This window comes from Hevea brasiliensis, chromosome 13 (genome assembly GCF_030052815.1).
Source record: "Hevea brasiliensis isolate MT/VB/25A 57/8 chromosome 13, ASM3005281v1, whole genome shotgun sequence".
NCBI classification, from domain to species: domain Eukaryota; kingdom Viridiplantae; phylum Streptophyta; class Magnoliopsida; order Malpighiales; family Euphorbiaceae; genus Hevea; species Hevea brasiliensis.
Genome location: NC_079505.1, coordinates 83,729,985 through 83,754,505, shown reverse-complemented (window position 1 = coordinate 83,754,505; position 24,521 = coordinate 83,729,985). Strand labels below are relative to the sequence as shown.

The window sequence follows — 24,521 nt, the reverse complement described above, 5'->3', positions numbered from 1 at the left end:
GTAAATGATGATGTAAGTTAAGGATATTTTTTGTTAAAAAAAAATTTGGGGTATAATTGTTAAAAATTTCAAAATTCAGGATTTTTTTAGCCGTTATCCCTCGAAAAATTATATAATTCTTTTCATCATAAATTCAATTGTAGGTCTTGATTTGAAAAATGCATCAAATTACAAGATACATTTTTTTATTTCTCTTTTATTTTAGGTTATGTTTAATATAGCTTATATAACGTAATATAATCAATTATGTAATGTAATTAAAATTATAATGTAATGTAATTATTACATTCTTCTATTTGATTGCAAAATAAAAATATAAATAGTATAATGCAATAATAATTTTTATTTTAATATTTAATTTATTTATAATATTAATAATAGTGGTAATGGTTAAATAATTATTAAGTGATGGTGGTGATTGCGACAACAATATTTAGATGGTGGTAGTAGTAGTAATGTTGATAAGGTGAAATAATGGTGATGACAGTAGCCAAGTAGTGGTGGTAGATGTGATAATAACTAAGTGGTGATAATAGTGAATGGTTATAGGATGGTGGTGGTGACTGTAGTTATAGTAATGATTGTGATGATAGTTATGATAATAATAATAGTGATGGTTAAGTAGTGATAATATAAATAATAAATAAAAAATTATAATAAATCTACTTTTTATATATAATAATTATTATATTAATTAAATATAATTAATTATTTTATTTAATTATTATTTTATTATTTTAAATTTTTTACACTATTAAATACCGAGATCAAATATATAATGTCATCATGATTTTGATTACCCCATGGCAAAACATGACAAGGTACAAACAATTGTCTAACTTAACTCATCATCAGACGGGATGTGGATCCACTTCTTCAATTGTGGAGTGTAGAGCGGGTCCCATTTGTTTTATTGTTTGGATAGAGACTAAGGTAGACCGGGTGGGTCTGTCTGTTCGATTGTGCTTGCCTTTTTTTCGCTGTTGCTCGCAAAATCTCTCGATCTATCTCTGTCTGAAATGGCGGCTGAGTCCATGCCAAAGGGAGATGAGAACTCACCAACAATGGAAGTACCACTTGTAGAGGAGCAAGATGGTTCCCAGCTCTCCAAATCTCTTCACCGTTTAGAGACCTTCCTAAGGCTCTTTGGCTATTGTCAATACTCCTTTTTAAGCTTCGTAATCTCTTGGCTTTCTTTTCTGCTTCTGGGTATTGTTCTTCCGGTCTTTATGATCAAATTATCTGCTTCTTCGAAAGCTGAGAAGTACCAGATCAATAGCTTCGAGTTTCAGATTTTGGTGTTTCAATCTCTGGCTGCAGCAATTTCTCTCCTTTGCATATCTCACAATTTGAGAAAATATGGGGTGAGGAATTTTCTGTTTGTCGATAGGTCCCATGGCCATATGGCTGAGTTCCGTGACGAATACGTAAAGAAGATACATGTAAGCTCTTACCCATAATTTATTTTTCTTCTTTTATTTTATCCCCTAGTATGTAGTTTCTTTTGTTGGCATTTAGCGATCAAAGACGCAACAAAGTTTTACCCAGTAAACCGCTCATAACCTTCCCGAAAAGGGGGGGAAAGGCCAGTAATTGGCAGTTGAAGGAAAAAAATAATATGCTGCTGATTGACCATAAGATGCCTGAGCATATGATCTAAGGATCTTTTTTCTTATTGTTTCAGCTTCTTTTTTTTAATCGAAATTATGTGATAAGAAATGTCCTCTTTGCAATTGAAGACATTGAATGATATTGCTTTTTTGAATTTTCTTTTTTCAGAATTTTGTCAGTCACTTGAGTGGAATTTTGGCAGTTAAATAGGCAAAAGCCTAGTCAAATTAAATTCTTCATATGTCAAGATGCCTATCCTTTTGATCGTGAAATTTATGCTAAACAGTTATTTCCTACCAATTTGATATTGGGTACATCAATTTGCGAAGATATTTGATTTAGTGGTGTTAAACAATTAATTTGGCAACTCTATTTTGTTCAGGATTTCTTCTTTTTGGTGGCAGTGTGGGTATTGCCATGTCTGCTTCTGAAGATTGTTCTTGAGATCGTTCGAGATATGCATGTGCATCGTGATCCTTGGTGGCAAACTGTTGCAATTTCGATTGCTCACATCATCTCTTGGACTTATTCAACTATTATCTTTTTATCTGGCTGTGCTTTATTCAATCTATTGTGCAATTTGCAAGTGATACACTTCGAAAATTATGGGAAGCTTTTGGAAAGGGATATGGATGTTTTGGTATACATTGAGGAACATATTCGCCTAACGCATTACCTGTCTAAAATAAGCCACAGGTTCCGAATATTTTTCATTCTTGAGATATTGGTTGTAACTGCCTGTCAGGCTGTGGCTTTATTTCAAACCACAGGAAACAAAGATATAATCACTCTCATGAATGGCGGTGATTTTGTAGTAAGTATAACACAATGCATTTTAAATTAATTACAGTAATCTTGAGCATTATCATTGACAAAATTCCATACTGCTATTTTGAATTTATATCTTGCTTAAGTCTGCATTTCATCTCTTACAAACTGCATTTTACCATTAGAACTTAAGTTTTAGCATATATCATTAGTCCTTTAGAGTAGCATTCCAAGCCCTATGGCAACATCTTATGACTTCAGCTGCAATTATGGTATAATTTTTTGATTGGAAAAGAACTGGAACTGTAGAGAAAGCTAATTCTGGCTGATTGATCTAGATGCAAATTGTTTATGAACAATTACTCAACCTGCAGTTTTCCTTTCTGATCATTGGAAAAATACATTTGCAATCTTGTTAGCATTTGTTTGTATATCAGTTCTAGAATTACTTGGTTTCATTCTCATATTGCAATGTTGTGACTACGACAGATTTCTTGCATAGCTGAGCTTGTTGGGATAATTATTACCCTGCATGCAGCTGCAAAAACCACTCACAGAGCTCAAGGTGTCGCATCAATTGCTGCCAAATGGCATTCTTTGGTTACTAGCAACTCTAGAGATGCAGCTATAACCAGTAGCAGCGGAAATCTGGATCCTCCTAACATGGCCAGCATATTGCATTTAAATTACTCAGAAAGTGATCTGGAGGCAGTTGACTACGTGCCAGTGCCGACAATTGCCCAATTGACTTCATCATATAACAAGAGACAAGCTTTTGGTATGTACAAGTGTTTTCTTCTCTTCATTTTTATCTTTTTGCAAAGTCAGCTAAGATTATATTCCCATATTGGGGGAGATTAAATGCTCATCCAAATCCTTGGAAGTTCTTGTTAGACTTTTTAAGTAAATCAAATTCAGGGCATGTGATATATAGTGCATATAATATTAGACTTGCACTTGATGACTTTCTTTCCCTTACAAGTAGTTTGTGGCTGAAGTGTCAACCAGTTAAAATTAAGGTCAGAGTCCACCACACTAAGCCCTAATTGGATCAACTGCACAAATTCCTTTTTATTGCTTTGATCAATGCAATCCCTTTTCTTTTTCTTAGGCCAAAATGGCCTGTGCCCTAACCTGGCAATGGTGCTTGGCCTTGTCCATACAACTGCAACACTATCTCAATTTCATCACTGTCTTGCTACAGTTTCTTAAACACATGGTCCGTTCTACTAAGTCATAAAACAGAGTAGACTTTAACTCCCCTAGGATTCACACTCTTTAGGATGTCTGACACTTCTTCAGAAAGATGATCGAATTGATCCGAAGACTGGAAAAGTTGGGAACATTGAAACTCTCACATAGTTGGGAACATTGAAACTCTCACATCGAACATACTTGGCCAAAGAAGTCCATTAGAAAAACAAATTTTCCAGGGAACGTCACTCACGAATATGATGATCTGGAAGAAGATTCTAACATTTTAATTTTTCATTTCATTTCATATCTAGCAATTATGGTCCTTTTTTCATGTGATAGTATTCAATATGTTTATTAATGCTGCATTATTTTATATTTTATATTTTATTCTGGATAGGAAGATGTATATTATTGAAGATTCTTTTGGTTATGCAGTGTCGTATTTGCAGTCCAACCCGGGTGGGTTTTCTGTTTTTGGATGGATGATTGAACGGCCACTCATCAACACTATCTTCTTTCTTGAGATTTCACTTGTTCTTTTTGTGCTCGGAAAGACCATAACTTTCACTTCCAAATAACAGAACTCAGCAACCCCCTTTTTGTATTCGGACCGGGTGCAGAGCCGTCAAGTTAATCTTAAATTTTGATTTTCACAGCACATGTATTAGTTATAAATTACTACGGCTATGTTTCTTTTCGTATGTCATTTCAAGCATAATACCAGCCGCTTCTTTCTTTCGAGTATCCCGAAGCAATGTTTCAGATGTCACTTGATTTCTGCAAAAGGGTAACGGCAAAATGTCAAATGTTTATGCGCTGGAAGAAGTTTGTTACAAAAGCCAACAGAAATTCTACCAACAGCAAAACTGTTTCTTCTCAAAGAACGATACTTGCGCATAAGTTTTATTCAAGATCCTCGCTGTTGGCCATCCTTCCGATTTAAATTGAGCTTGGGAGCTACATACAAATAAGTTTTCAGATGTAAAAGAATGACAACTAAAAAGAAAAGAATAAAACTATAACTAATGACCATTGCATTTCTGTTTCCGTTTGTAACAAAGAAAAGTAATTAAATTGTCTAGTATCAAATTTCTTAGTTTGGTAAACAAATAAAAATGGCAAGATAAATGAAAATTGATCCCATCAATCAAATTGGATATTCCCAACTTGCCATCTCCTTAGCATTAGTAACATGCTGTCTCAATGACACGGCTTCAATCTAGTCCCTTAGTATAATCAACTTCGACAAAGCAGAGCTGCAAGTATGCACCCCAATGAACTGATAAATACGTGAGATAAAAATTCAGAAAGTGAATTAATGGACATTTCAAGCATGATTGTTGTTCTTCTTCCCAGAAAGAGAGAACACAACTGATACTGAATAAGCAGTTGGGGGTTAGCCAGTTAGTTTACACCCCTACTTAAAACATGATAATGCGAAAATTTAAATATAAGGGATACCAACATTTTCCATTACAAGGAACCCTAAAAAGCTACATACCAGCTGATCAACTGATTCTACAATGCGGCCGTAGACCTGAGTACCTTCGTCAAAATTCCATCATACGCCTGGTGTATGGGCCAACCCATGCACCAGACCAACAAGAGCAAGCAAAAGAATAAATGTGACAGCCTAAGACTACATATTTTTTGCCAGCTGATAATGTGACATACTCTCATAATCATTGTTAGGTGCATAGGTGGGCCCATATTTCATTCACAAGTTGATGGTAAAATTAAAAATCATATTGAATGAAATGATTATGCAAGCAGAATAGAATAAAAACCACGCTTACACACACAATGTACAGAGTACAGAAACACTCAACCCTTTCTCAAAGCTATACACCATTTGAAGAGATGAGCAAACCACACAAATCCCCAACACCAAAATAAATAAATAAATATATAATAAAGCCAATGATACAAAATCAACACTGGGAATGCACAACTATGTATATTTTGTTTGAATGGTAAAATCATTACAACTGCTTCCAAACAGCAAGCTCACAAATTGTGAGCTACTGATAAAAGTTCATCAGACTAGCGTGAAAAAATATTCAAATCAACAATAAATGAAGCATTGCTACTTTCTCCTTTTTTTTTTTTTAAATGTTAATGAGATACCACCAAGATAATATCCATGGAATGTTGGAAAACACAAAGATTTACTTCACACACAGCACTCCAAAGCAAAACCAGATACTTGGTTAGCATTAAACACGTACTGTGTACCTCAAAGGTGCAAATCTTTCTGACCTTTGGACTGAAAAAGCATCATTGATGTTCCTCCGTTGTCTCACAACAGTATCTCTTGCAAACAAAAAATTATTGGAAGAAAAAATAGTGAAACAGCAGTTTGATAATCCCCAAAAAAGAAAATTAAGCATTAAAATGAGTTAAGTCGAACCATTTACAACTAGAACTCAAGCCAACTTTGGGAAGAACTGAAAGTAGATGTCAAAAGAGTTCTGTCAACACCCAAGACCTTACAGTTCTAGGAGGCTACAGGATCATTACAAAGAAAGATATGTCTCCCATGGGACTGTGTGAGTCAATCTCTTTCTTTTGAAAAACACAATCCTGAACACAAAGATGAATGTCAAAAGGGGAAAGGTCAACAGCCAAGATCTTCAGTTAAAGAAGACTAAAAAATCATTACAGACATGCATCTGCAAGAAGATTTGAAGCATTAGTTCTTTAAAAATATACAATCCACCAGTCTCTGATAACACCTGACACTTTCCTCATTCTCCTCCAGGAAAATTCTGAGCTTTTCAAACACCCCAAGATAAGCTAACAGAGAGTCTACACATTCACTCAGATAGTAGGATGCTTCTAGCGGTCTGGCTTCTATCTTTTCTTTGCATGCTGAGGGGGGAAAGTAGGCATGAATTCTTTAGATTTAGGTAAAGGAACCTCATGAAACCAAGCATGGTTGAGGGCAGCATCAGCTGTTATTCGCTGCATTGACAATAACATTGATAAGTATAGCAATCACACAATTTGACAGAGTATATAATTTGATTACAGCACACATGAACTGTACCTTTTCTGGATCATACGTTAGAAGCTTGTTCAACAAGTCAAATCCCAAATCAGAGAGAACTGGAGATCCCGTGAAAGATGAGGCAGGAAACTTGTTGCGCAACAGATTATACCTGAAAAAGATAGAAAACTGTTGATAAAACATGGCAAAGAGTCCAAATAAGATTAAGCATTCAGCAAATGAACAAATGAAAGCAAATGAAAAACAATGTGGCAAAAATTGATACTCACGGCTGCCGAACAAAATTTGCTTTAGCCCCTGGCAATTTGGAAAATCCAGGCCAAATTGTCTCACTTGGTGTGCCAAGAATTCTGAAAATCTGCACTTGATTGTTTTTTCAAAAATTTAACAATGGAAAGATTAATTGAAAAAACTCTGAAGAAAACAAGTGTACAAAACCAACATAAGTGCTAAGAATAACCTTGCCAAGCTGATCAATTTCGCCTTTCCCTCTGAATAGTGGTTCCTTGGCCAACAGTTCAGCCATTATGCAACCCACAGACCACATGTCCATTGCTGTTGAATATTGCTTTGCCCCCAGCAGAAGCTCGGGTGCCCTGCAATGTAAACATTATAGAAGTAAATGAGACTTGCAGAAATTTTATTTACTTCCAGTGTAGGAATTTCATAAAATACCACAACATGTGAACTAAGGTCAAAGATAAAATTGCATGTGACTACCATTATTGTAACTCATAACTTAAACCTTAACAGCCAAGCAGCATAATGAGAACAGATTAAAATCTAGAACTCACAGAATACTTTCAAAGCTCAAGAATATTATTCTTTAGCACAATAAAACAGAAACTAGGGATCACATTCATGTATGGAGACACCAGCCAGTTCTACCACAGAGAAGCATAAGTTGGACTTCATATCTCTTTCCAAAGCAAGGCACATGCTTGGTGAGCTGGACACACTCATTTTAAAAATCCATAAAATTGTTTTTGTTTCCATAAAAAGTTCTTATACTTGATGTTTCCAGGAATTGGCATAAATTGAAGCACCAGCTCCATCAACAACCAAATAAAGTTGCCCATCACTACTATCAAAAACACAAGCTTTGACAAAGAGCCTTTTGACCAAATGCTTATGTCAGCTTCAGTAAACATTATTCCAAACCCATTTCAATATCATAGATTTCATCTAGGTGATGAGCATAGATCAGCCTTTCTCATATTCAGTACTACAGCATATTTGATATTACATTGTCGACATTAACAATAGTGGCATGAACAAAGGTGAAAACCTTGAATAAAATTAATGCATTACCAACAACAACAACTACAACTAAGCCTTAATCCCAAGCCAGTTGGGGTCAGCAATAGAATTAATGCACCAATCAGGAAAAGAAAAAAGAGAAAAAAAAAAAAAGATGCAAATAAAATAATTAGATAGATAAAACAGCACATCTGACTATAGTGGCATAAACAAAGATGGAAACCTAGAATAAAATTAATGCACCAATCAGTAAAAAGAAAACGGCAGATGCAAATAAAACAATTTGATAGATAAAACAGCACATTTACTGAATAATCATGTAATTGCTGCTCACCTGTACCACAAAGTAACCACAAGAGATGTATATGGCTTCAATGGGCTCCCATACTGGCGTGACATTCCAAAATCGCATATTTTTAATTCCCCTTGATTGTTCAAAAGAAGGTTTGATGTCTTCAAATCCCTATGAAGCACCCAGTTATCGTGAAGATACTTGACACCTTCCAACAACTGTAGCATTAAGCATTTGATTTCACTTGTACTAAAGGGTTGTTTCATCGTCTGCATAAGCCCCTTGAGGTCATGTTCCATGTATTCCATCACCATGAAAACATTGTCATGGCTATCCACGACAACTTCTTTAACGTTCACAATTGACAGGTGATGAAAAGACAAAAGAATGTTAATTTCCCTCAAAGAGGATAAAGGAAAGCCATATTCTTCCAAGTTCCTATCTCCTCCTACATCCATCTTCACTTTCTTCAAAGCCACAGGTTTCCCAGTCTTCTTATCAATTGCTTTGTACACTTTACCATATGTACCTTCATTAATTTCATGAAGTTTCTCATACTCATACACACTTCTACAACCCTGGAGCATATTCACACCTCTTTGGGTAGAGGCAACAGACTCTTCAACATAACCTAAACCATGATCAAACTGGTTAAAACTACCATTTTCGTCCTGGATCCCATCAGCATCCAAGAGATCAACATTTTTCAACTTGCTTCCAAAATTAACATCTCCCCTTGAACTGCAATCTCTTTCACTAGATCCAGATGATCTCAATCCATCTCCCTCCAAAGCCTCCCTATGAAACTTCATTCTCTCAGCACTGGGTTCCTTTCTGCATATATTTTCTCCAGGTCCGCCTTCATCATCAGACAAACTTTCATCCTTTGGAGAATCACTGTCAGATGCCCATCGTGACATGGATATGTTCCGCGCCTCAGTAAACTCTTCCCCCTCCCCTTCAAATTGTTCTTGGCTACCATCCTTATGCTTCTCTTCAGGAATTTTAGGAAACAAAATTGCTGGAGACTTAGGCTCAGATCCAGTAGTATCTACCAATCCTCCTATCACGCAAGCCTTATCTGACACACAGTCCAACCCCAGGAGCTGATTTACTGTGAAAGCATGCTTTGCAACACCTGCATCTAGAACAATGTTTGGTCCCTGACAGTAAGCTCGCTGTGGAGATGTAACATTAGATAAGGCAGGACTTGTTGGGAGAACTCTATTTTTGGTTGCTACTTTGTCTTCTATTTCCCATATAATAGGGGAGAATTTCCTTTTCTTCTCTGGTGGCATCTGAATCCCATCATCAGACTTTGGTATCTCACCGTCCTCCAACCCTGAGGAATGATCAAGGCCAATTCCACTTTGCAACTCACCCAACTCTCTCCCTTCATCTCTGCAACTAAGTCCACTTCTTTGAATACGAAATTTCCTCGCATTTGAGGAAATATGGTACCCATTCTTATATACCACACCATGCTCAACACCACGATTGAACTCCACGCCATGAGCACCGTTCCTATAGCGATCAAAATAGTTATTGGAGTAACCATCACAACCCCTTCTTCTCGAAACATCGACACGCCCTGCCGCCATATTGATAAGAACCACAATTTCTTCTCAATAAAAATTCAAGATCAATTGTATAAAGCACTCAACCGAAAATATATTTTTAATTTTTTTTTAATGCTTTCCCACCTTTTTTTTTTTAATGATCAATCCGAATAAAACCCCTAGATATCAGCAATTTATCAACAAGATATCACAAATTAGATTCAGGAAACACAGAAAATATAAGCAGCTGGAATATTCAACAAATACCAGCAATTAACAAAGAACAAAAAAAAACAATTGATTCAAAGCAACAATCAAATTAAAAACCCTAGATCATGAATTCTGTGGTTTCGGCCGTCTCTCTTTGACAAGCCACAAGTACTGAAGCCATACCAGAGAGAAAAAGCAGAGAAATTCAGAGGAACGTCGATAGCAAGCGAGAGCCGCAGATATTGAGAAATAAAGGAAGCAGAAGATAGGAGAAACGAAAACTTCCTCGTTGTTTTGACGCGTTCTAAGTGGTTTGCGCGTTTCAAACATTTCTAATATAGCTTTTTGAGTCGGCTATAGGTTGGCGGTCCTCATTTTACTCGATAGATTTTAGTTTTTATTCTCTAATTCTTTTTAACTCCATGCGCCTATTTGCTTCCAAAAAAGTCCATGGGCCTATTGTAGCCCAGTATGAGTCCACTGGAACCATTTTAATACTCGTAGGCCTCTCCCTTTAGGCTATCCATAGGCCCACACTGTGAATTCCATGTATGGCTGGGTTGATGAAGATTTGCACTACTTAGCAAGCGTTGCGCGAATGAATGATCCACCACTCACCATCACCCTAACAAACTGCACCTCCTGAGGCAAGCGCAAAATTGAAAACCTATACCAATACAAAATTGAAAACCAATCCAGTGTGAAACTTGAAATCAGAAAAAAGTCTGCTGAATTTTTATTAATGAAAAGGTAAACTAAAACATACAGGGTTAGGCTCCAATCCAATAGCAAAATATCTTTACTGAATAGGAAGTTTAATTAAATCTAAAAGCATAAGAAAAACTTAAATAAAATAGAAAAACAATGAAAATAAGTTTAAAAATATCTAATTTAACTCATTTTTAACTTTTAATTTAATTTAATTATTTTATTTTTTATTTAAATTAGTCTAATTGATATTCACGAGTCATTTTTTAAATGAAATAAGTTTAATTTGCTCTTTGTATTTTTTAGAAATATTTAATTTAGTCTATTTTTAACTTTTAATCTAATTTAGCCCTTTTATTTTTAGTTTCAGTTCAAATTGGCCCAATATATAACTCACCCACCACTTAATGGATGAATTGCTTTTTTTTAATATTTTTAATGTTAATTACTTAGTTGATCATTTTTTAATGTTAATTAAATAATTATAGTTAGTTAATTTTTTATATTTAACTTTTTATATTAATTAATAACATGGAAAAATAATATTTTATATTTTCAATTCAAATTGGATTATAATTTTCTAATTTTAATTAAGAAAATAAAAATATAAAATAATATTTTTTATTTTAAATAATTACAATTAATTATAATCATAATTTTAATTTTAATTAATTATATGAAAATAAAAATATTTTTTTATTATTTTCAATTTAATTATTTTATTTTTAATTAATTAATGAAAAATATAAAATAATTTTTTCTCATACTTTCATTTTAAATATTAATATTAAATAATATTATTTTTATTATTTAATTTAATTAATTATAAAAAATAACATTTTATCTTAAAAAATAAAAAAAAATATTAAAATATTAAAAAATAATATCACGTGTATATTAATTAGACTAATTTGAATTTAAATCAAAAGTAAGATGTCTAAATTAAACCAAAAATTAAAAATAAATTAAAGTATAATAGATAAATTAAACTATTTAAAAAAAAGTATCTCACGTATATATATTAAATAATTTAAATTTAAAATAAATTAAATTAAATTAAATCTAAAATTAAAAATAATTTAAACTGAACAATCCTAAAAAAAATATGAAGAACAAATTAAGCTTATTTCCGAAAACAATGAAATCGTAGTCAAAGTAGAGTTAGGCTCTGTGTGTACCTCACTACGCACGCCTGCTGGAATGCACAGTTTTGGCTTCTCTTTTTGCTTCCTTTGTTTCCTCTTATGCTGTCTCCAAGCCTCACGCAAGAAACCAATCTCATATCCCAGCCTCTTACAGAGGCCTCGAGGGGTGCTTGTGTAAGCCAATTGGATTATTGATTTACAGTTGAAATTTGATCCAGACGCTCAAATTTTGAAGAATAGTGTTGAGATTGAGGCTGTGAATTCTGAAAGACGGTAGCATGGGGGCAGTGCTGGAGCGCATTTCGATTTTACCATTAAACGGTGCGTTTTAGTGGCTTGTGTCAGAATTTTTTCTTTTTTTAATCCAAGCTTGGGCTCGTCTGAGAATTTAAGGGCAGTGAGGCCCAGTGATGTTCTGCGGCAAGCGTGATTAAATTACAAATGCATAATAAAATCAATAAAAAAACAAATGCACGAAAACCTAAAATAAAATGACATTAAATTCCATTTCTGCATATTTTTAAAGGAAGAAAGAGTAATTTTTTTAGTAGAAAATATTGGTATAATAGGACAAGAGAGCCAACATTTAATTTATATATTATATACTATAGATATATTCATTAGAATTATGAACTTCTTGCACTTTACCAATTGGCCACACCCACTAATTACATTAGTGGACGTAAATCTGAAAACTTCCATGGAATATTCAATTTCATTAATTCTGACACTTATCCACTATTTTTGACACTTATCCACTATTTTTACTTGTAGGTTTATTTTCTCTTCTAATTCATTTTAGAATTATTAACTATTTTTCAGCCCATCAATCCCCCACCTTCAAATTTGATCTTTTAGATTAAATAATTTGTTAATTCAAAGTTTGTCTAATTACATCGAGTCATCATCAACTAATCAAAATGCTATAACAAACATAATAAACACTTTAGATCAAATTCTTCATCAATTACTTGTTTTACTTGAACACAATAAACTCTACTTTAATAATATATATTAATTTGATTTAATAATTAAAGATATATCATTAATATGATATATATTAATTTTGAATTATCATTCTTTAAATTTCTCGTAAAATAAAATAAAAAACTATGAAAATAAGTTTAAATTTATTAATTAAATTTTGAATCTAACTACGGTGATTTTTGCAATTAGCTAGTCGTTGTCATCTCCAGACCAAGCATGCAAACTTCTCAACTGGGAAAAAAGATACATGGCATGCAGGATTCTCATTTTTCCCACTTTTGTAGTGTGTCAATACCAAAATAATTTCTTGATGAGATAAAGATTAGGGTTTCTTTGCAAACGTCAGTCTTACTCAATATGGTATATCAGAAGACATTACATGGAAGGGTAGATATATTTCTCTTTTGTTGAATACTTGCGTGTCTTATCTTCTTTTACTGTTCATGACATTAGTCCTTTTCTTGGATAGGCAAAGGTTCCACCAACCTAATCTACGCATGGACGACCTTTGCAGTGTGAGATGCTCCATCTCCGCGTGTAGTTGGTGCCACATGAACACTTGGCAGAAACAAAATACTATAGTTTTCAACTTAAGCTAAAACCATATTAATTGAGGGGATTGAAAACCAGGCTTGAGGATTGCGAAATATTCTAATATTTTGATGTGGTCAAATATCATTGGTTGCAGATGCTGAAATCATGAAATGGGGTACAATCTTCTAGCTAAATATGGGAAGCATTGAGATAAAATAATCGGCAAAAGCTGTGGTGTTGTGTTTTGTTCCCTTAGTTTAATCAAAGGTTAGTGGACATGCATAATCAATGTCTTTTTCTTATAGATAGCATCAAAACTCTGCCTAAATTTGACATTACCATTTTTTTAAAGAATTTTAACTTCCACCTTTAGAAAGAGACTCAACCATTCACAGTAATAATTAATTAGTCTTAATTTAAAACTAATTGAAATCAATTATATGTAAATTTTTCATTATTCAAATTTATTTAAAATTAATTATATTAATTTAAAAATTAAAAATATTTGAAACCATTTATGTTCATGGCATTTAAGTATAATTCTTTTAATGCCCACTTATTTTATTATTAATATTTTATTATATTTCTGTATTGAACCATTTAATTTCAAATCATCAACCAAGAAAAAGTCACATAGCATTTACAGATTAATTTTTTTTTAATTGAATATGATTAACCAAATTGTAATAATCCCTCATGTATCCATCAAGCTATGTGTATTTTGAACAGCTGTACCACATATGACATCCTACAAAATAATAAATTGCTTATGAAGCACGCAGCAATGGATGTGATTTTGTTTTTGGATTTTTCTTATGTGATTCACTGGTGATTTATATCTAAATTATATTGTTGGATATATGAATTTTATATATTTAGGTAAAATTTTAAGTAAGATTTTTCCTTATTCTTCAGTTGAGCAAAGAAGTAATGAACAAACAGCAAATGGATACTAGCATAGAGATTATTATTTTTTTTTCACTTATTATAATTTCAATAAGAAAAATAAAAATAAAATCTAAAAAGAAATAAGAATATAAAGACCGCAAATTATAAATAATTATGACTTTTTTATGATTTTATTACTATTATTTCTTAAATATTAAAATAATATTTAAGAGAATATCTTTGAGAATACTTATTATTATATTTATTTTTTTTATCATACACATTTTTTTCTAATTTCAATTATATTGTACATTTTTATGAAGTACTATTTAGTTGAAATAATTAATATTAATTATTTAAGAAATTAAATTTAAATTTAATTTTGATATATATACATATAATTATTAAAATATTAATATAAATTTAAAATACATTTAATATAATTAATTAAGAAATTTATGATTAATAAAATTTTATAGTGTAATTTTGAAAATAAATATTAAATAATATTATTAAATAATGAAATTTCTTACATACACTAAAGTGTATAAACACTCAATCAACAAAAAATAAGACACATGTATTTAATGTGGGATCCACCATAATTTTAATCGAATTCATATTCTAATCGGATGATTTTTCGACTTTTGCAAGTATCTTATTCATTGTGGTCCTCAACAAACACATATATAATTAATTAAATTCATTTCATTCATTCCCTGTATCTCTTTATCATCAATCTTAAATATGTTTATATTATAATTTCACTTTTTTTTAAGTATAATTTATTTTATTAATAATTATTGAATAAAAATGATAATATATAATTTACTATTAAAAATAAAATATAAATTGTCGCGATCCAATCTATGGGCCGGAAGCCTCCGAGGCCAATAGTAAGCCTAACTATTTCTCAATCCAACTCTAAGACCCATTTGGGCCCAATTTCAAGAATTAAACCAGACAAAGTCCGGCCATTAAATGGACATTTCAACGGGGAGTTTTTGATTCACCTGACCTGTAAACATAATATATAATCAATTAGAGAGCTCAGCTCACTTTCCACATACTCAAACGTTACAAAAATAAATGGAAGCTTAGCTCCCTCATCTAGTCCAATATACATGCATATAATAAGTTTACATGTCCAACATGATAATTTATATTGCAGACCCAAATCAAATAAATATTTCTAACACATGCGGAAATTCTAGGAGTTAATAGAATTACACAAACATTAGTAAACAACATACGAAGAAGAAAAGCAGGTTAACCACAATAATAATCCTCCTGTAGCCTGAAAATTAATAAACAGAAGTGAACGTTCGACTCAGAGAGTAAAATATCAATTTTAACCATAATCTCTATAATTATCTAAAACTAATGCACCCTGCAGAGTGAAATGCAACATTAGCAATATTTTCACATCATAACAACAAAAAGGTAATTTGGGGCACTCACACACCAAATAATGTCAAATCATAAATATATGGGAGCTGATCCCCTATATGGCTATCTTTAATCCAACTTGTGCCAGCAAAGAATTCAAACCAAACTTTCGCTTAATAAACCAAATCGGGGTCCGAGCGAAGAACTCAAGCCGTGTCTACCCCGAAGGACCAGGTCCCAGTGAAGATCTCAAGCCGTATCTACCCGTCCTATCCATAGCCAACACTACATCACATGCACGCCAACGCACGCACGCTGCTCCAAATTACCACAACAACATCCATGGCACTTTAACAGTTGTGAATGCAACATAAAACGTGCCTAGAGTTTAACTACATAGATATATACATATAAGTGATGCATGGGCATGCTTGAACATATAATAATATCGAAATTACAATTAAAATTAATATTTTACTCACAGACTTGACAACAGTCACTGTGGCGGCTGGGCGGAGGAAGAAAGCTGTCCCGGCTCACCTGACAATTTTATTACAATCATTTAATAAATTTGACTCAATACAAACTAAGAAAAAGACAAAAGACGTCCTAAGTCATGCCGAAAATTTAGCAGAGTCTCCCCTATACCTATGACATACTGAACCTGCAAATGGATTTAAAACACACTTCTATATCCACCAACTATACACCCACAACTCAATCATATCACACAGCCCCTCCTAGGCCCATCCAAACAGTCATCAATCACAATATGTAAAATTATAATTTAGTCATAATAATTGACCCTTTTTGCAATAATTACCCAAATAAACTTTAAAAATTCTAAAACTTTGCCCTGCAGCCTTTAGCAATATTATCAGGCTAATGCAAAAAGAATCATAATTTTCTGAGCTATCACGAATATTTTATGAATTTTTAATCTCATTTAAGCACTAGAAAATTACGAAAAAGTAAGGTTCGGGTTTACCTATACCGATTCCGACTCCGGGGACGTGCTCGGGACGTCTGAAAACGGTGGGGTAGCTAAAATCCCGATCCAATTCCAAGACTTTTTCGGTAGCCGGTCTGTCTGGCCGAAAATTCACAGATCCTGACAACTGTCGAATTTCCACGAATTGAAGGTACCTACACGAAGCACACAACACGGGGGTTAGTATAAAATTTTTACAGAATTTTCTAAGCTCATTTAATGCTCGAAAAAATATTACGAAATTTCGTGGGACCCACCGAAAAACGGTGTCGGAAAATTTCGAAATTTATATTGCCGCGAAGCGCTAGATGAGTGGAGCGTTCTGGTACTATCAGTTTCCTCGTGAGGTTCACGGTTTGTGAGAAATCTAGCCTAAAATTTGAAAATGGGGTAAAACTTCCCGGACAAAAATTGGATAAACCGCTTAATGAATTTTGGTGTTCTTGGTGTCTATGGAAAGCTCTCGAGGTGTAGATGATATTGACACAAGACCCGGCCCAATCGGTGGCCAGATCGGCTGAATTTTGGCCATAAATCCAAAACGGCGCACGCGAGTAAATGGAGCTTCGCGCGTCGTTTCCGATGGCTATCTGATTCAAAATACAAAATTTTAAATTTTTACTATACATTGGGATCGAAAACGATGCCCAAAAATTCCGAAAAAATTGTAGAAAACTCAGAAAAATTGGTAGACTCCAAATATATTTTTAGTTTTGCTACGTAATCTTTAAATTAATTTTTAAAAATATCAAAGTTTTATATTTTCGGGAAATCAAATCCGATTTCGAAAATCTAAAAAATTTTAAATAATTTTCTAAAATTTAAATAAAATAAAAATATTAATATTACTCACAAAATAATAAATTTAAACATTTAGGATGTTACATAAATTAAATATAAAATAATTAATCATAAAAAAGTTTAATCTTAAATATTGAATTTTTTTACTGTAAAGGTAGCTCAAGCAAACTTGAAACAGTTACTATATATATATATATATAAGTCATAGAAATTAATGTCTTTAACAAAATCTTATGGTTGCATTTTTTGTTTTATTTTATAAAATCGCATCTTTGATATGTATATATAAACTCTATCCCACTTTGATGGAATCAGGAATGCAATAGAAGCGTCGAGGAATGACTTATGTAGGTTCCAACGGGTGAATTTAAGAAGACTGAGTACCTCTATATCACTATATATTTAAGAAATTTTTATTAAGTCTAGAAAAGAATTAGGGAGTGTTTGATTTAATTTATAAGTATTTATGGTTTATAAGTTGTTTTAATTTATAAATAATTAAAATTTTAAATAATTATGTATTTAATTAAAATGATTATACGTGATTAATAAATAGTTGATGTGTTTAATAAAAAATAATTTATAAACATATTTGTTATTTAAATAATTTTAAAAAATACTAAATAAAATTTATGATAAAATTTTAAAAATTAAATAATAATAATATAATAAAATATTTTATTAAATTAATTTATAAATATTAAAATAAAAAGTTAAGCTCTTAATTTATTTTTTTTTTAATTTATAAATTTAATTTATAAGTAAAAAATTATTATAAATATTTTTAAAGCTTATAAATTATATTAAAAAAAACAGTATAAGGGTATTAAAGGGATTTATAGCCTTTGCTTTGGTGAGGCGAATAAAAGGAAAGATTAATGTGTAGGGAAATAACTTTTTAAATAGTAAAATATTAATTTTATTATTATTTATTTAAAATTAAAATAAATAATTATAAAAATAAAAAATAAATTTATTTATTTTATCCTTAAAATAAAATTATTTATTATTTTATTATTTTTTAATTTTTAAATAAAAAATATTTTTATTTTTTTTAATTTTCTTCCAATCAAAACGTAGAGATGCACATGATCTTGGCGCAAAATTCTGAATAATAGGCATGCACATGATCTTGTCTGCTTTGGATATCTAAACAAGTCATTATCACTTTTATTGAGATGCCACTGAGAATTAGTCAATCACAACCCCTTTTTTTCAATGACAAGCTCCTGCCTAATCATACATAACGCCACTTTGAAAAATTTTTGTCCAGCATGAATCTATTTATAAATAATAAATAATATTTATATATTTATATTTTAAATTTAAAATAAATTAAATATCATTAAAAATATTAACCAAGTCATCTTAAATTTAAATCTATAAAAATATTTAAATAATCAAGGAATATTTATATTGCATGAAGTTACATGCATGCGTGGAGGAACACAATGATTAGTGTTGGAAATAATGAGAAATCAACAAGTGTTGTTGTATACTCACCAGGGTGTGTGTGTGTATATATATATATATATATATATATATGTAATTAATAAATTATTTTTTTAAATAAATTTGATCACGTATCATATTTAAATTAATTAAATATGAATATATAAAATCTTTTTATATAAAATTTAATGAGTATTTATATTTTTATGAGAGAAAATATTATTTTCATATATATTTGGGTGAACATAATTGCGTGACACGATATATGAACAAATGAGAAAAACGCAATGAACGATCTGGCTGATTTGCCGCGGAGGTGGCACTTGCGTCAAGAAACTAATAATTGTTTGGGCCATTTGGCTGTGACTTGTCACGAGGAACCATCAGAGGTGGCCTGCAAGAAATTCCTAAATCTCACGGATTATTGTGAATAAGCCCCACTTTTAACGCATAACCAAACAAACTCAAAATGAATTTTGGCTCCAAAAATCTATAGTTTCAAAAAAAAGTCCAAATTAATTTGTAAAAACACAATAACCCAGTAAAAATAAATCTGCAAATTGTAAAAAAAAAAAAAACTCAGAAATATTGTAAGAACACAAGAATACAAAATCAACCCATCAACATCAATCTAAAAATTCAATCCATAAATATCAATTAGAAATTCAACCTAGTTATTACCAAAACCTAGATTTATTTTCCCTAATTGAATCCAGATTTATGTGATTTAACTTTTTTTTTTAATTTTTCAAATCATATCACCAGAATAATAAATCAGAAGACTATCATAAGTAAGAAATCGGTTAAGAAGAAGAAGAATAAAAATAATGGGCAAGATTTTAAATTTTTGTAAATAATAAATAAATTTTAATATTTAAAAATATAAAATTAATATTTAATTATTAAATTTTTTTAAAAAATATTATTTTATTTTTCGCTAAAAAACGGTGACATTAAATGCAAACTTCTGCATTTATTTTTGAACTTAAAAAAAATATATTACCGGGTTTATTTAATTTTTTTTTCTATTTTTTTTAATCCTTTTGCATCCTATGGATAAATATGATGGATTAAATTATATGCTTCCATTTGGACAAACCAAAAGAACAATCAGGAAGATAATGGTGGCTTGAAAGTAACCTTTGATCTGCGCATATTGCAGTATACGACAAACCTTAATCATTCTATAACTCCGAAACCAATATTCCACCTACTCTCTCATCGCATGCAATTTACCACACCCACGCCCCAAAACTTGTCTAGTCAAATTTTTAAAATATGAGTAATAAAATTTTAATTTAATGATATTAAAATTATATCAAAGGTATAAAATTTTAAATTTAAATTTTAATAAAAATTAATTATACTAAAAAAATAAAATATATACCACAGGACCAATGATGTCGCATAAATGGACCATATTTGTCACATTCAGGATAGACCACGATCAGTAATATAAATAAACAAATTATTAGAATATAAAAAAGTTTTAAAAAAATAAATTTATAAAATTCTTTATTAATTATATATTAAAATATTATTAATTTATAATTTATCTTAAAAACCACAATAATTCAACTCATCTAAAGCTCGTACATGTTTTGATTTACGTAATAAAGCATTATTGGCCACTGGCTTCAACTGGCAGATAAGGAAAACGGAGGCGCATATGTGATTTTAAATTTTGTACCACATTAGTTTAAAAAGCTGGTGGGATATATATTATCTACGGTGGCATTTGCCTTGGCCACAAAATACTACGTTTGGAAACAGATCGTGTAATATAAAATATAATTTTAATTAAGGGAAATTTTGTGGATCTCATGGGTGGATAAAGATATATAATAAAGCCATGGAGATGTGAGATAGCATACCAATCAAATTGCTCCTTTTTTTTTTTTTTCGTTTTCATACTGAAAGATAAATTACTTCCTTTTTCTTTGGTGTAAAAAATAAAAAAATAAAAATAAAATTCTTCAAGTACCATAATTATAGCTCTCTTAAATATGAGATTTAAATTATCAATTTACATATTTAATTTAATTTTATAAAAAAAATTTATTATTAAATTTAAGATGATAATGTATAGATATATTATTAAATAATTCGTTATTGACTCATTTATATCTTTTAATTATTAATTCTAATATGGAGAGTTGAATCAAAATAAAATAAAATTATCTTATTAGATTAATCATAAAATTATTACACTCGATAATTTTAATATAAATTTGACTGATTAATAACGTAATTGACATTATATGATCTTCATTGGATTGCAATGCATCTTTCATTCTTTGCCTCAATATTATTTTAAAAATATAAAAATAGAGTTTCACGGATAATAGATGAAATTAATTGTAACACTATTAATATGATATTTAATTTAATTTATAATATTCTCAATATTTAACGCAGGTCAATTCCGCCATGAAATATTATCCAAGATCACCAGCAGAAAAAGCAAATTGCAAGGCAGGCTGGCCAGCATGGGTATTTTCGTCAATATATGACGAAGGCATTTACGTACTCTAGGAAGCAAATCCCGACACTCCAGAGAAACGGCCCTCTCTCTCTCTTCCACGTGATGACGTCCCCGAATCACACGTCTCAGACGCGAGATCCGTGTCAAAACCAACCGTCCAGAAGACCTGCAATAGGTCAGTTGCTGATGTCCAAATACTATTGGTGCACGTGTCATCCTTCTAGAACTATCACAAATAACCTTAAAAAAATAAAAATAAAAATAAAAACAATAAAAGAAGCCGTTCATTTTTTTTTTATTTGTATAGAAATTTCTATTATAATTAAAATTACGTGAATACGACAAACCTTATTGTACAACGTGGCCTGATGCGCACGTGCCGCTCATCTGATTAAGAAAATATATTATATTTTTATTATTTTATGCAGGATTAATATATTAAATAATTTACAAAAAAAATATAATAATAAATTAATTATAATATGATAATTAAATAAAAATATTTATAATTTATTTTTTACAAAATTAAATAAAAACTGCTATAGCAAATGTCAAAGACAATGTAAAAATATTTTTGGGAATTATGTGACATTTGATTTTACTCTTCTAACATAAATTAGTCAATAAAATTTCACGATAATTTATATAAATGTGTATAAATATCATAAGTATTATATATAAATAAAAATTTTTAATATTATAAATAATAAGATATAAATATATTATAAATAAATAATTTATTTATATAATATAATCAATATAATTAAATTGATTACTATTACTTATAAGTAATAAGTAATAGTAAGATAAAAATTTATTATACAAATAATTAATTATATTTGTCGCTTTATAATAACTAACTAATCACTTTTCTCTAAATAGTATTAAAGATATAACAAAACATAATGGGAGCGAATATTAAATGTTTAATTTAATATAAAAAAATTATTTTATGGGATATATTATTATTAATTTATTACTATATAATTAATTTACTTTTATTGGACAATAATTAATTTACTATTTTGTATAGGTATGCTAGATAAAATCAAATCGCTAATGAATGATTCAATTACTCCTTTTGGTGCCCCATCCCTATCTCCTACGATCCTATTAGCAACACTGTGGGGCCCAATCATAAATCTTCATATTATGCGGGCCCCACTTGATACAGAAGCGCCACGTTACTGATTTCAGCCAATCCCTTTTCTGTGCTGTTAAGCTTACTCTTCCACACTTGTCGGATTCCACACACGTCGAGCCCACAGTTCTTATAAATACAGTGCTCATCTTTACCCCTTTGTAATTGAGGAATTATATAATGGATTGATTATTTCATGTAAATAATTTTATATAGAATAATAAATTAATTATGAAATAATAATTAAATTAAAATAAATTTAATAAATTTTAAATTTATTTATGTGTTAATTTTTTTTTACATGATAATTTTTTTTTATATTTAATATTCTTTATCAAATATACTGACATAAAATCATGGTCGTTCTATATAATATCTCCCTTGTAATTAGTGTGTATCTATCGTCGTTAAAGAGGAAGGACAAGCTAAAAGATAGAGAGAAATAGAGGGTAGAGGGGTGAGGGGTAGAGGCAGAGATACTCTGGGTTTTAGAGAGAGGAAAACTGCAAAATGGACCGTAGGGGAGGTTGCTGCATAGCGAGGTATGGTGGGGGTGCTTATGATATGTCGAAAGTTGATCGGATAATGCTGAGATTCCGGCCGATTGCCCCCAAACCGGCCAACGCCGGTTCATCCTCTTGTTGGTCATGTCCGGAGATGAGTGAGGTTAGTTACAGGTCCGGCAGAGGAAAGAGAAGATTTAACGCCACAAACGGGAATAACAGTAAGAGGTGTAATAATGGTGGCAATATTAGGAAAAGAAAAGGTTTGATAGAAGAGAAGGTAGACGCAGCGGTGACTCTGCCTCTCTTGCCAGAGACTCCCGATCGAAAGGATACTCCTGGAAGGGAATCGGCGCTGGACTTGCTTTCACTAAAACAAACAAGGACCGTTCCCACATGGCTTGGTTTTGGTAGCAATGAGAAGTGTCATGATCGGATGGTAATATCCACACGTTTTGGCATGCCAGGTTATCAGTCTGTGCTGACGCCTCAGGTGATGAGGGTGTTGATTGGGTCATGCGTAACAGTGGAATGTATTACGGACACGTGGGTGGACTTGGATGGACTGGGGTGTACGGACGAGGAGAGGAAGATGAATCTGGAGAGGGACACGTGTCCAGGGATGATATCCGACGGTTTTGGAAGGGTAACGTGGACGAACGAGGCATACAGGACGATGGCAGGCGGCGGAGAAAACGGAAGAGGAGAGGTGGTGGTGTGGCTAGTGATTAAGGAAAAATCGCCGGTGACGGCGGCTCTAGGGAGCAAGCGAGCATTCACGTGCAGGGTAAGGGTGCAGAACCAGAAGACGAGTGGAAATGAGAAGGAAAGAAGCTCGATCACCGTACCATGTGACGTGTGGAGAATGGAGGGTGGTGGTTTTGCATGGAGATTAGACGTAAAGGCTGCTCTCTCTTTGGGCCGGTGAAAATAACAGTAACGGGAAAAGAGGCAGAAGTCCCAAAGCCATCTAAAAATCAAAGAAGTTTATGGTTTTGGTGGGTATGGTTATGGAATATTACCATATTAATCTGAGTTTAACACTAAAGTTGCGAATTATCTTTTTTGGTGCAAAAATTGTGAATATTTTTGTTTCCTTCTTGAAGCTTGGTTTTTGAACTTTTCACTACTGTCCATTGATCACGTTCCTCTATCTCTATGTGGGTGTGGGTGTGGGTGTGGGTGTGGGTTTTCGACGCCGTTCAGTTATGTAAAGTTTGTTAACAGAGATTATATAAGCAAGAACTCTTTAGTGTAATGATGTTTAATATAAATGGTTGCTTTTATTCCTATTTTGTGTTTTGGACGGCTTGATGAGTTGTAATGGGATATTATAATGAATGCTTAATCATATAAATATTAAGAAATAAGATAATTGATTATAAATATACATATATATGAAATTTATTGTGTAGCTTTTAGTTATAAATCTTCAATCGTCTTCTCAATTTGGATTTTCAACTCTCAGTGTAAGGTACATAAATAGATTTATGTCTAATAATTTGTTTTTAGCTTTTTTTATATATAAAAAAATTATTTTTACTCATCAAAATACAATGAGGCGGGATGAAAATTAAGATAAATTGGAAT

The 24,521-nt window shown here is 31.5% G+C and overlaps 3 protein-coding genes across 9 annotated transcripts; 2 read left to right on the top strand and 1 right to left on the bottom strand.

Moving 5' to 3' along the window:
* The first annotated feature begins 860 nt into the window (after positions 1-860).
* On the top strand, positions 861-4,320 carry LOC110634029 (uncharacterized). Its single transcript, XM_021782912.2, has 4 exons — positions 861-1,442; positions 1,994-2,425; positions 2,869-3,157; positions 4,012-4,320. Exons 1-4 carry the CDS (start codon positions 1,020-1,022, stop codon positions 4,152-4,154), a joined length of 1,287 nt encoding a protein of 428 aa, XP_021638604.2. The 5' UTR covers positions 861-1,019; the 3' UTR covers positions 4,155-4,320.
* A 259-nt stretch (positions 4,321-4,579) lies between these two features.
* Positions 4,580-10,257, bottom strand: LOC110634028 (cyclin-dependent kinase G-2). 7 transcript variants are annotated; one of them, XR_009142643.1, is made up of 6 exons: positions 8,181-10,257; positions 7,047-7,182; positions 6,856-6,944; positions 6,626-6,737; positions 5,805-6,540; positions 4,580-4,855 (listed from the first exon to the last, which is right to left on the bottom strand). XR_009142643.1 is itself a non-coding variant. In XM_021782911.2 (6 exons), exons 2-6 carry the CDS (start codon positions 9,434-9,436, stop codon positions 6,430-6,432), a joined length of 1,704 nt encoding a protein of 567 aa, XP_021638603.2. In that variant the 5' UTR covers positions 9,437-9,729; positions 10,091-10,254; the 3' UTR covers positions 4,580-6,429. The 7 variants fall into 7 exon arrangements, 2 of the variants coding, with proteins under 2 accessions (XP_021638603.2, XP_057988572.1); XR_009142642.1 differs by having other exon boundaries at positions 4,580-4,832; XR_009142644.1 differs by having other exon boundaries at positions 5,812-6,540.
* Positions 10,258-22,780: 12,523 nt separating this feature from the next.
* LOC110634047 (uncharacterized) lies at positions 22,781-24,221 on the top strand. The gene has a single exon (XM_021782930.2). It carries the CDS (start codon positions 22,939-22,941, stop codon positions 23,857-23,859), a length of 921 nt encoding a protein of 306 aa, XP_021638622.2. The 5' UTR covers positions 22,781-22,938; the 3' UTR covers positions 23,860-24,221.
* The last annotated feature ends 300 nt before the right edge of the window (positions 24,222-24,521 follow it).

Bases quoted from the DNA above. Each gene is read 5' to 3' on its own strand.
- LOC110634029 (XM_021782912.2), top strand. From the start codon at position 1,020: ATGGCGGCTGAGTCCATGCCAAAGGGAGATGAGAACTCACCAACAATG. The intron at 2,426-2,868 runs GTAAGTATAACA...TGACTACGACAG, and splicing joins TGAATGGCGGTGATTTTGTA to ATTTCTTGCATAGCTGAGCT. The intron at 3,158-4,011 runs GTATGTACAAGT...TTGGTTATGCAG, and splicing joins TAACAAGAGACAAGCTTTTG to TGTCGTATTTGCAGTCCAAC.
- LOC110634028 (XM_058132589.1), bottom strand. From the start codon at position 9,739: ATGGCGGCAGGGCGTGTCGATGTTTCGAGAAGAAGGGGTTGTGATGGT. The intron at 6,945-7,046 runs GTTATTCTTAGC...AATCAAGTGCAG, and splicing joins AAATTGATCAGCTTGGCAAG to ATTTTCAGAATTCTTGGCAC. The intron at 6,541-6,625 runs GTACAGTTCATG...TTGTCAATGCAG, and splicing joins TAACGTATGATCCAGAAAAG to CGAATAACAGCTGATGCTGC.
- LOC110634047 (XM_021782930.2), top strand. From the start codon at position 22,939: ATGGACCGTAGGGGAGGTTGCTGCATAGCGAGGTATGGTGGGGGTGCT.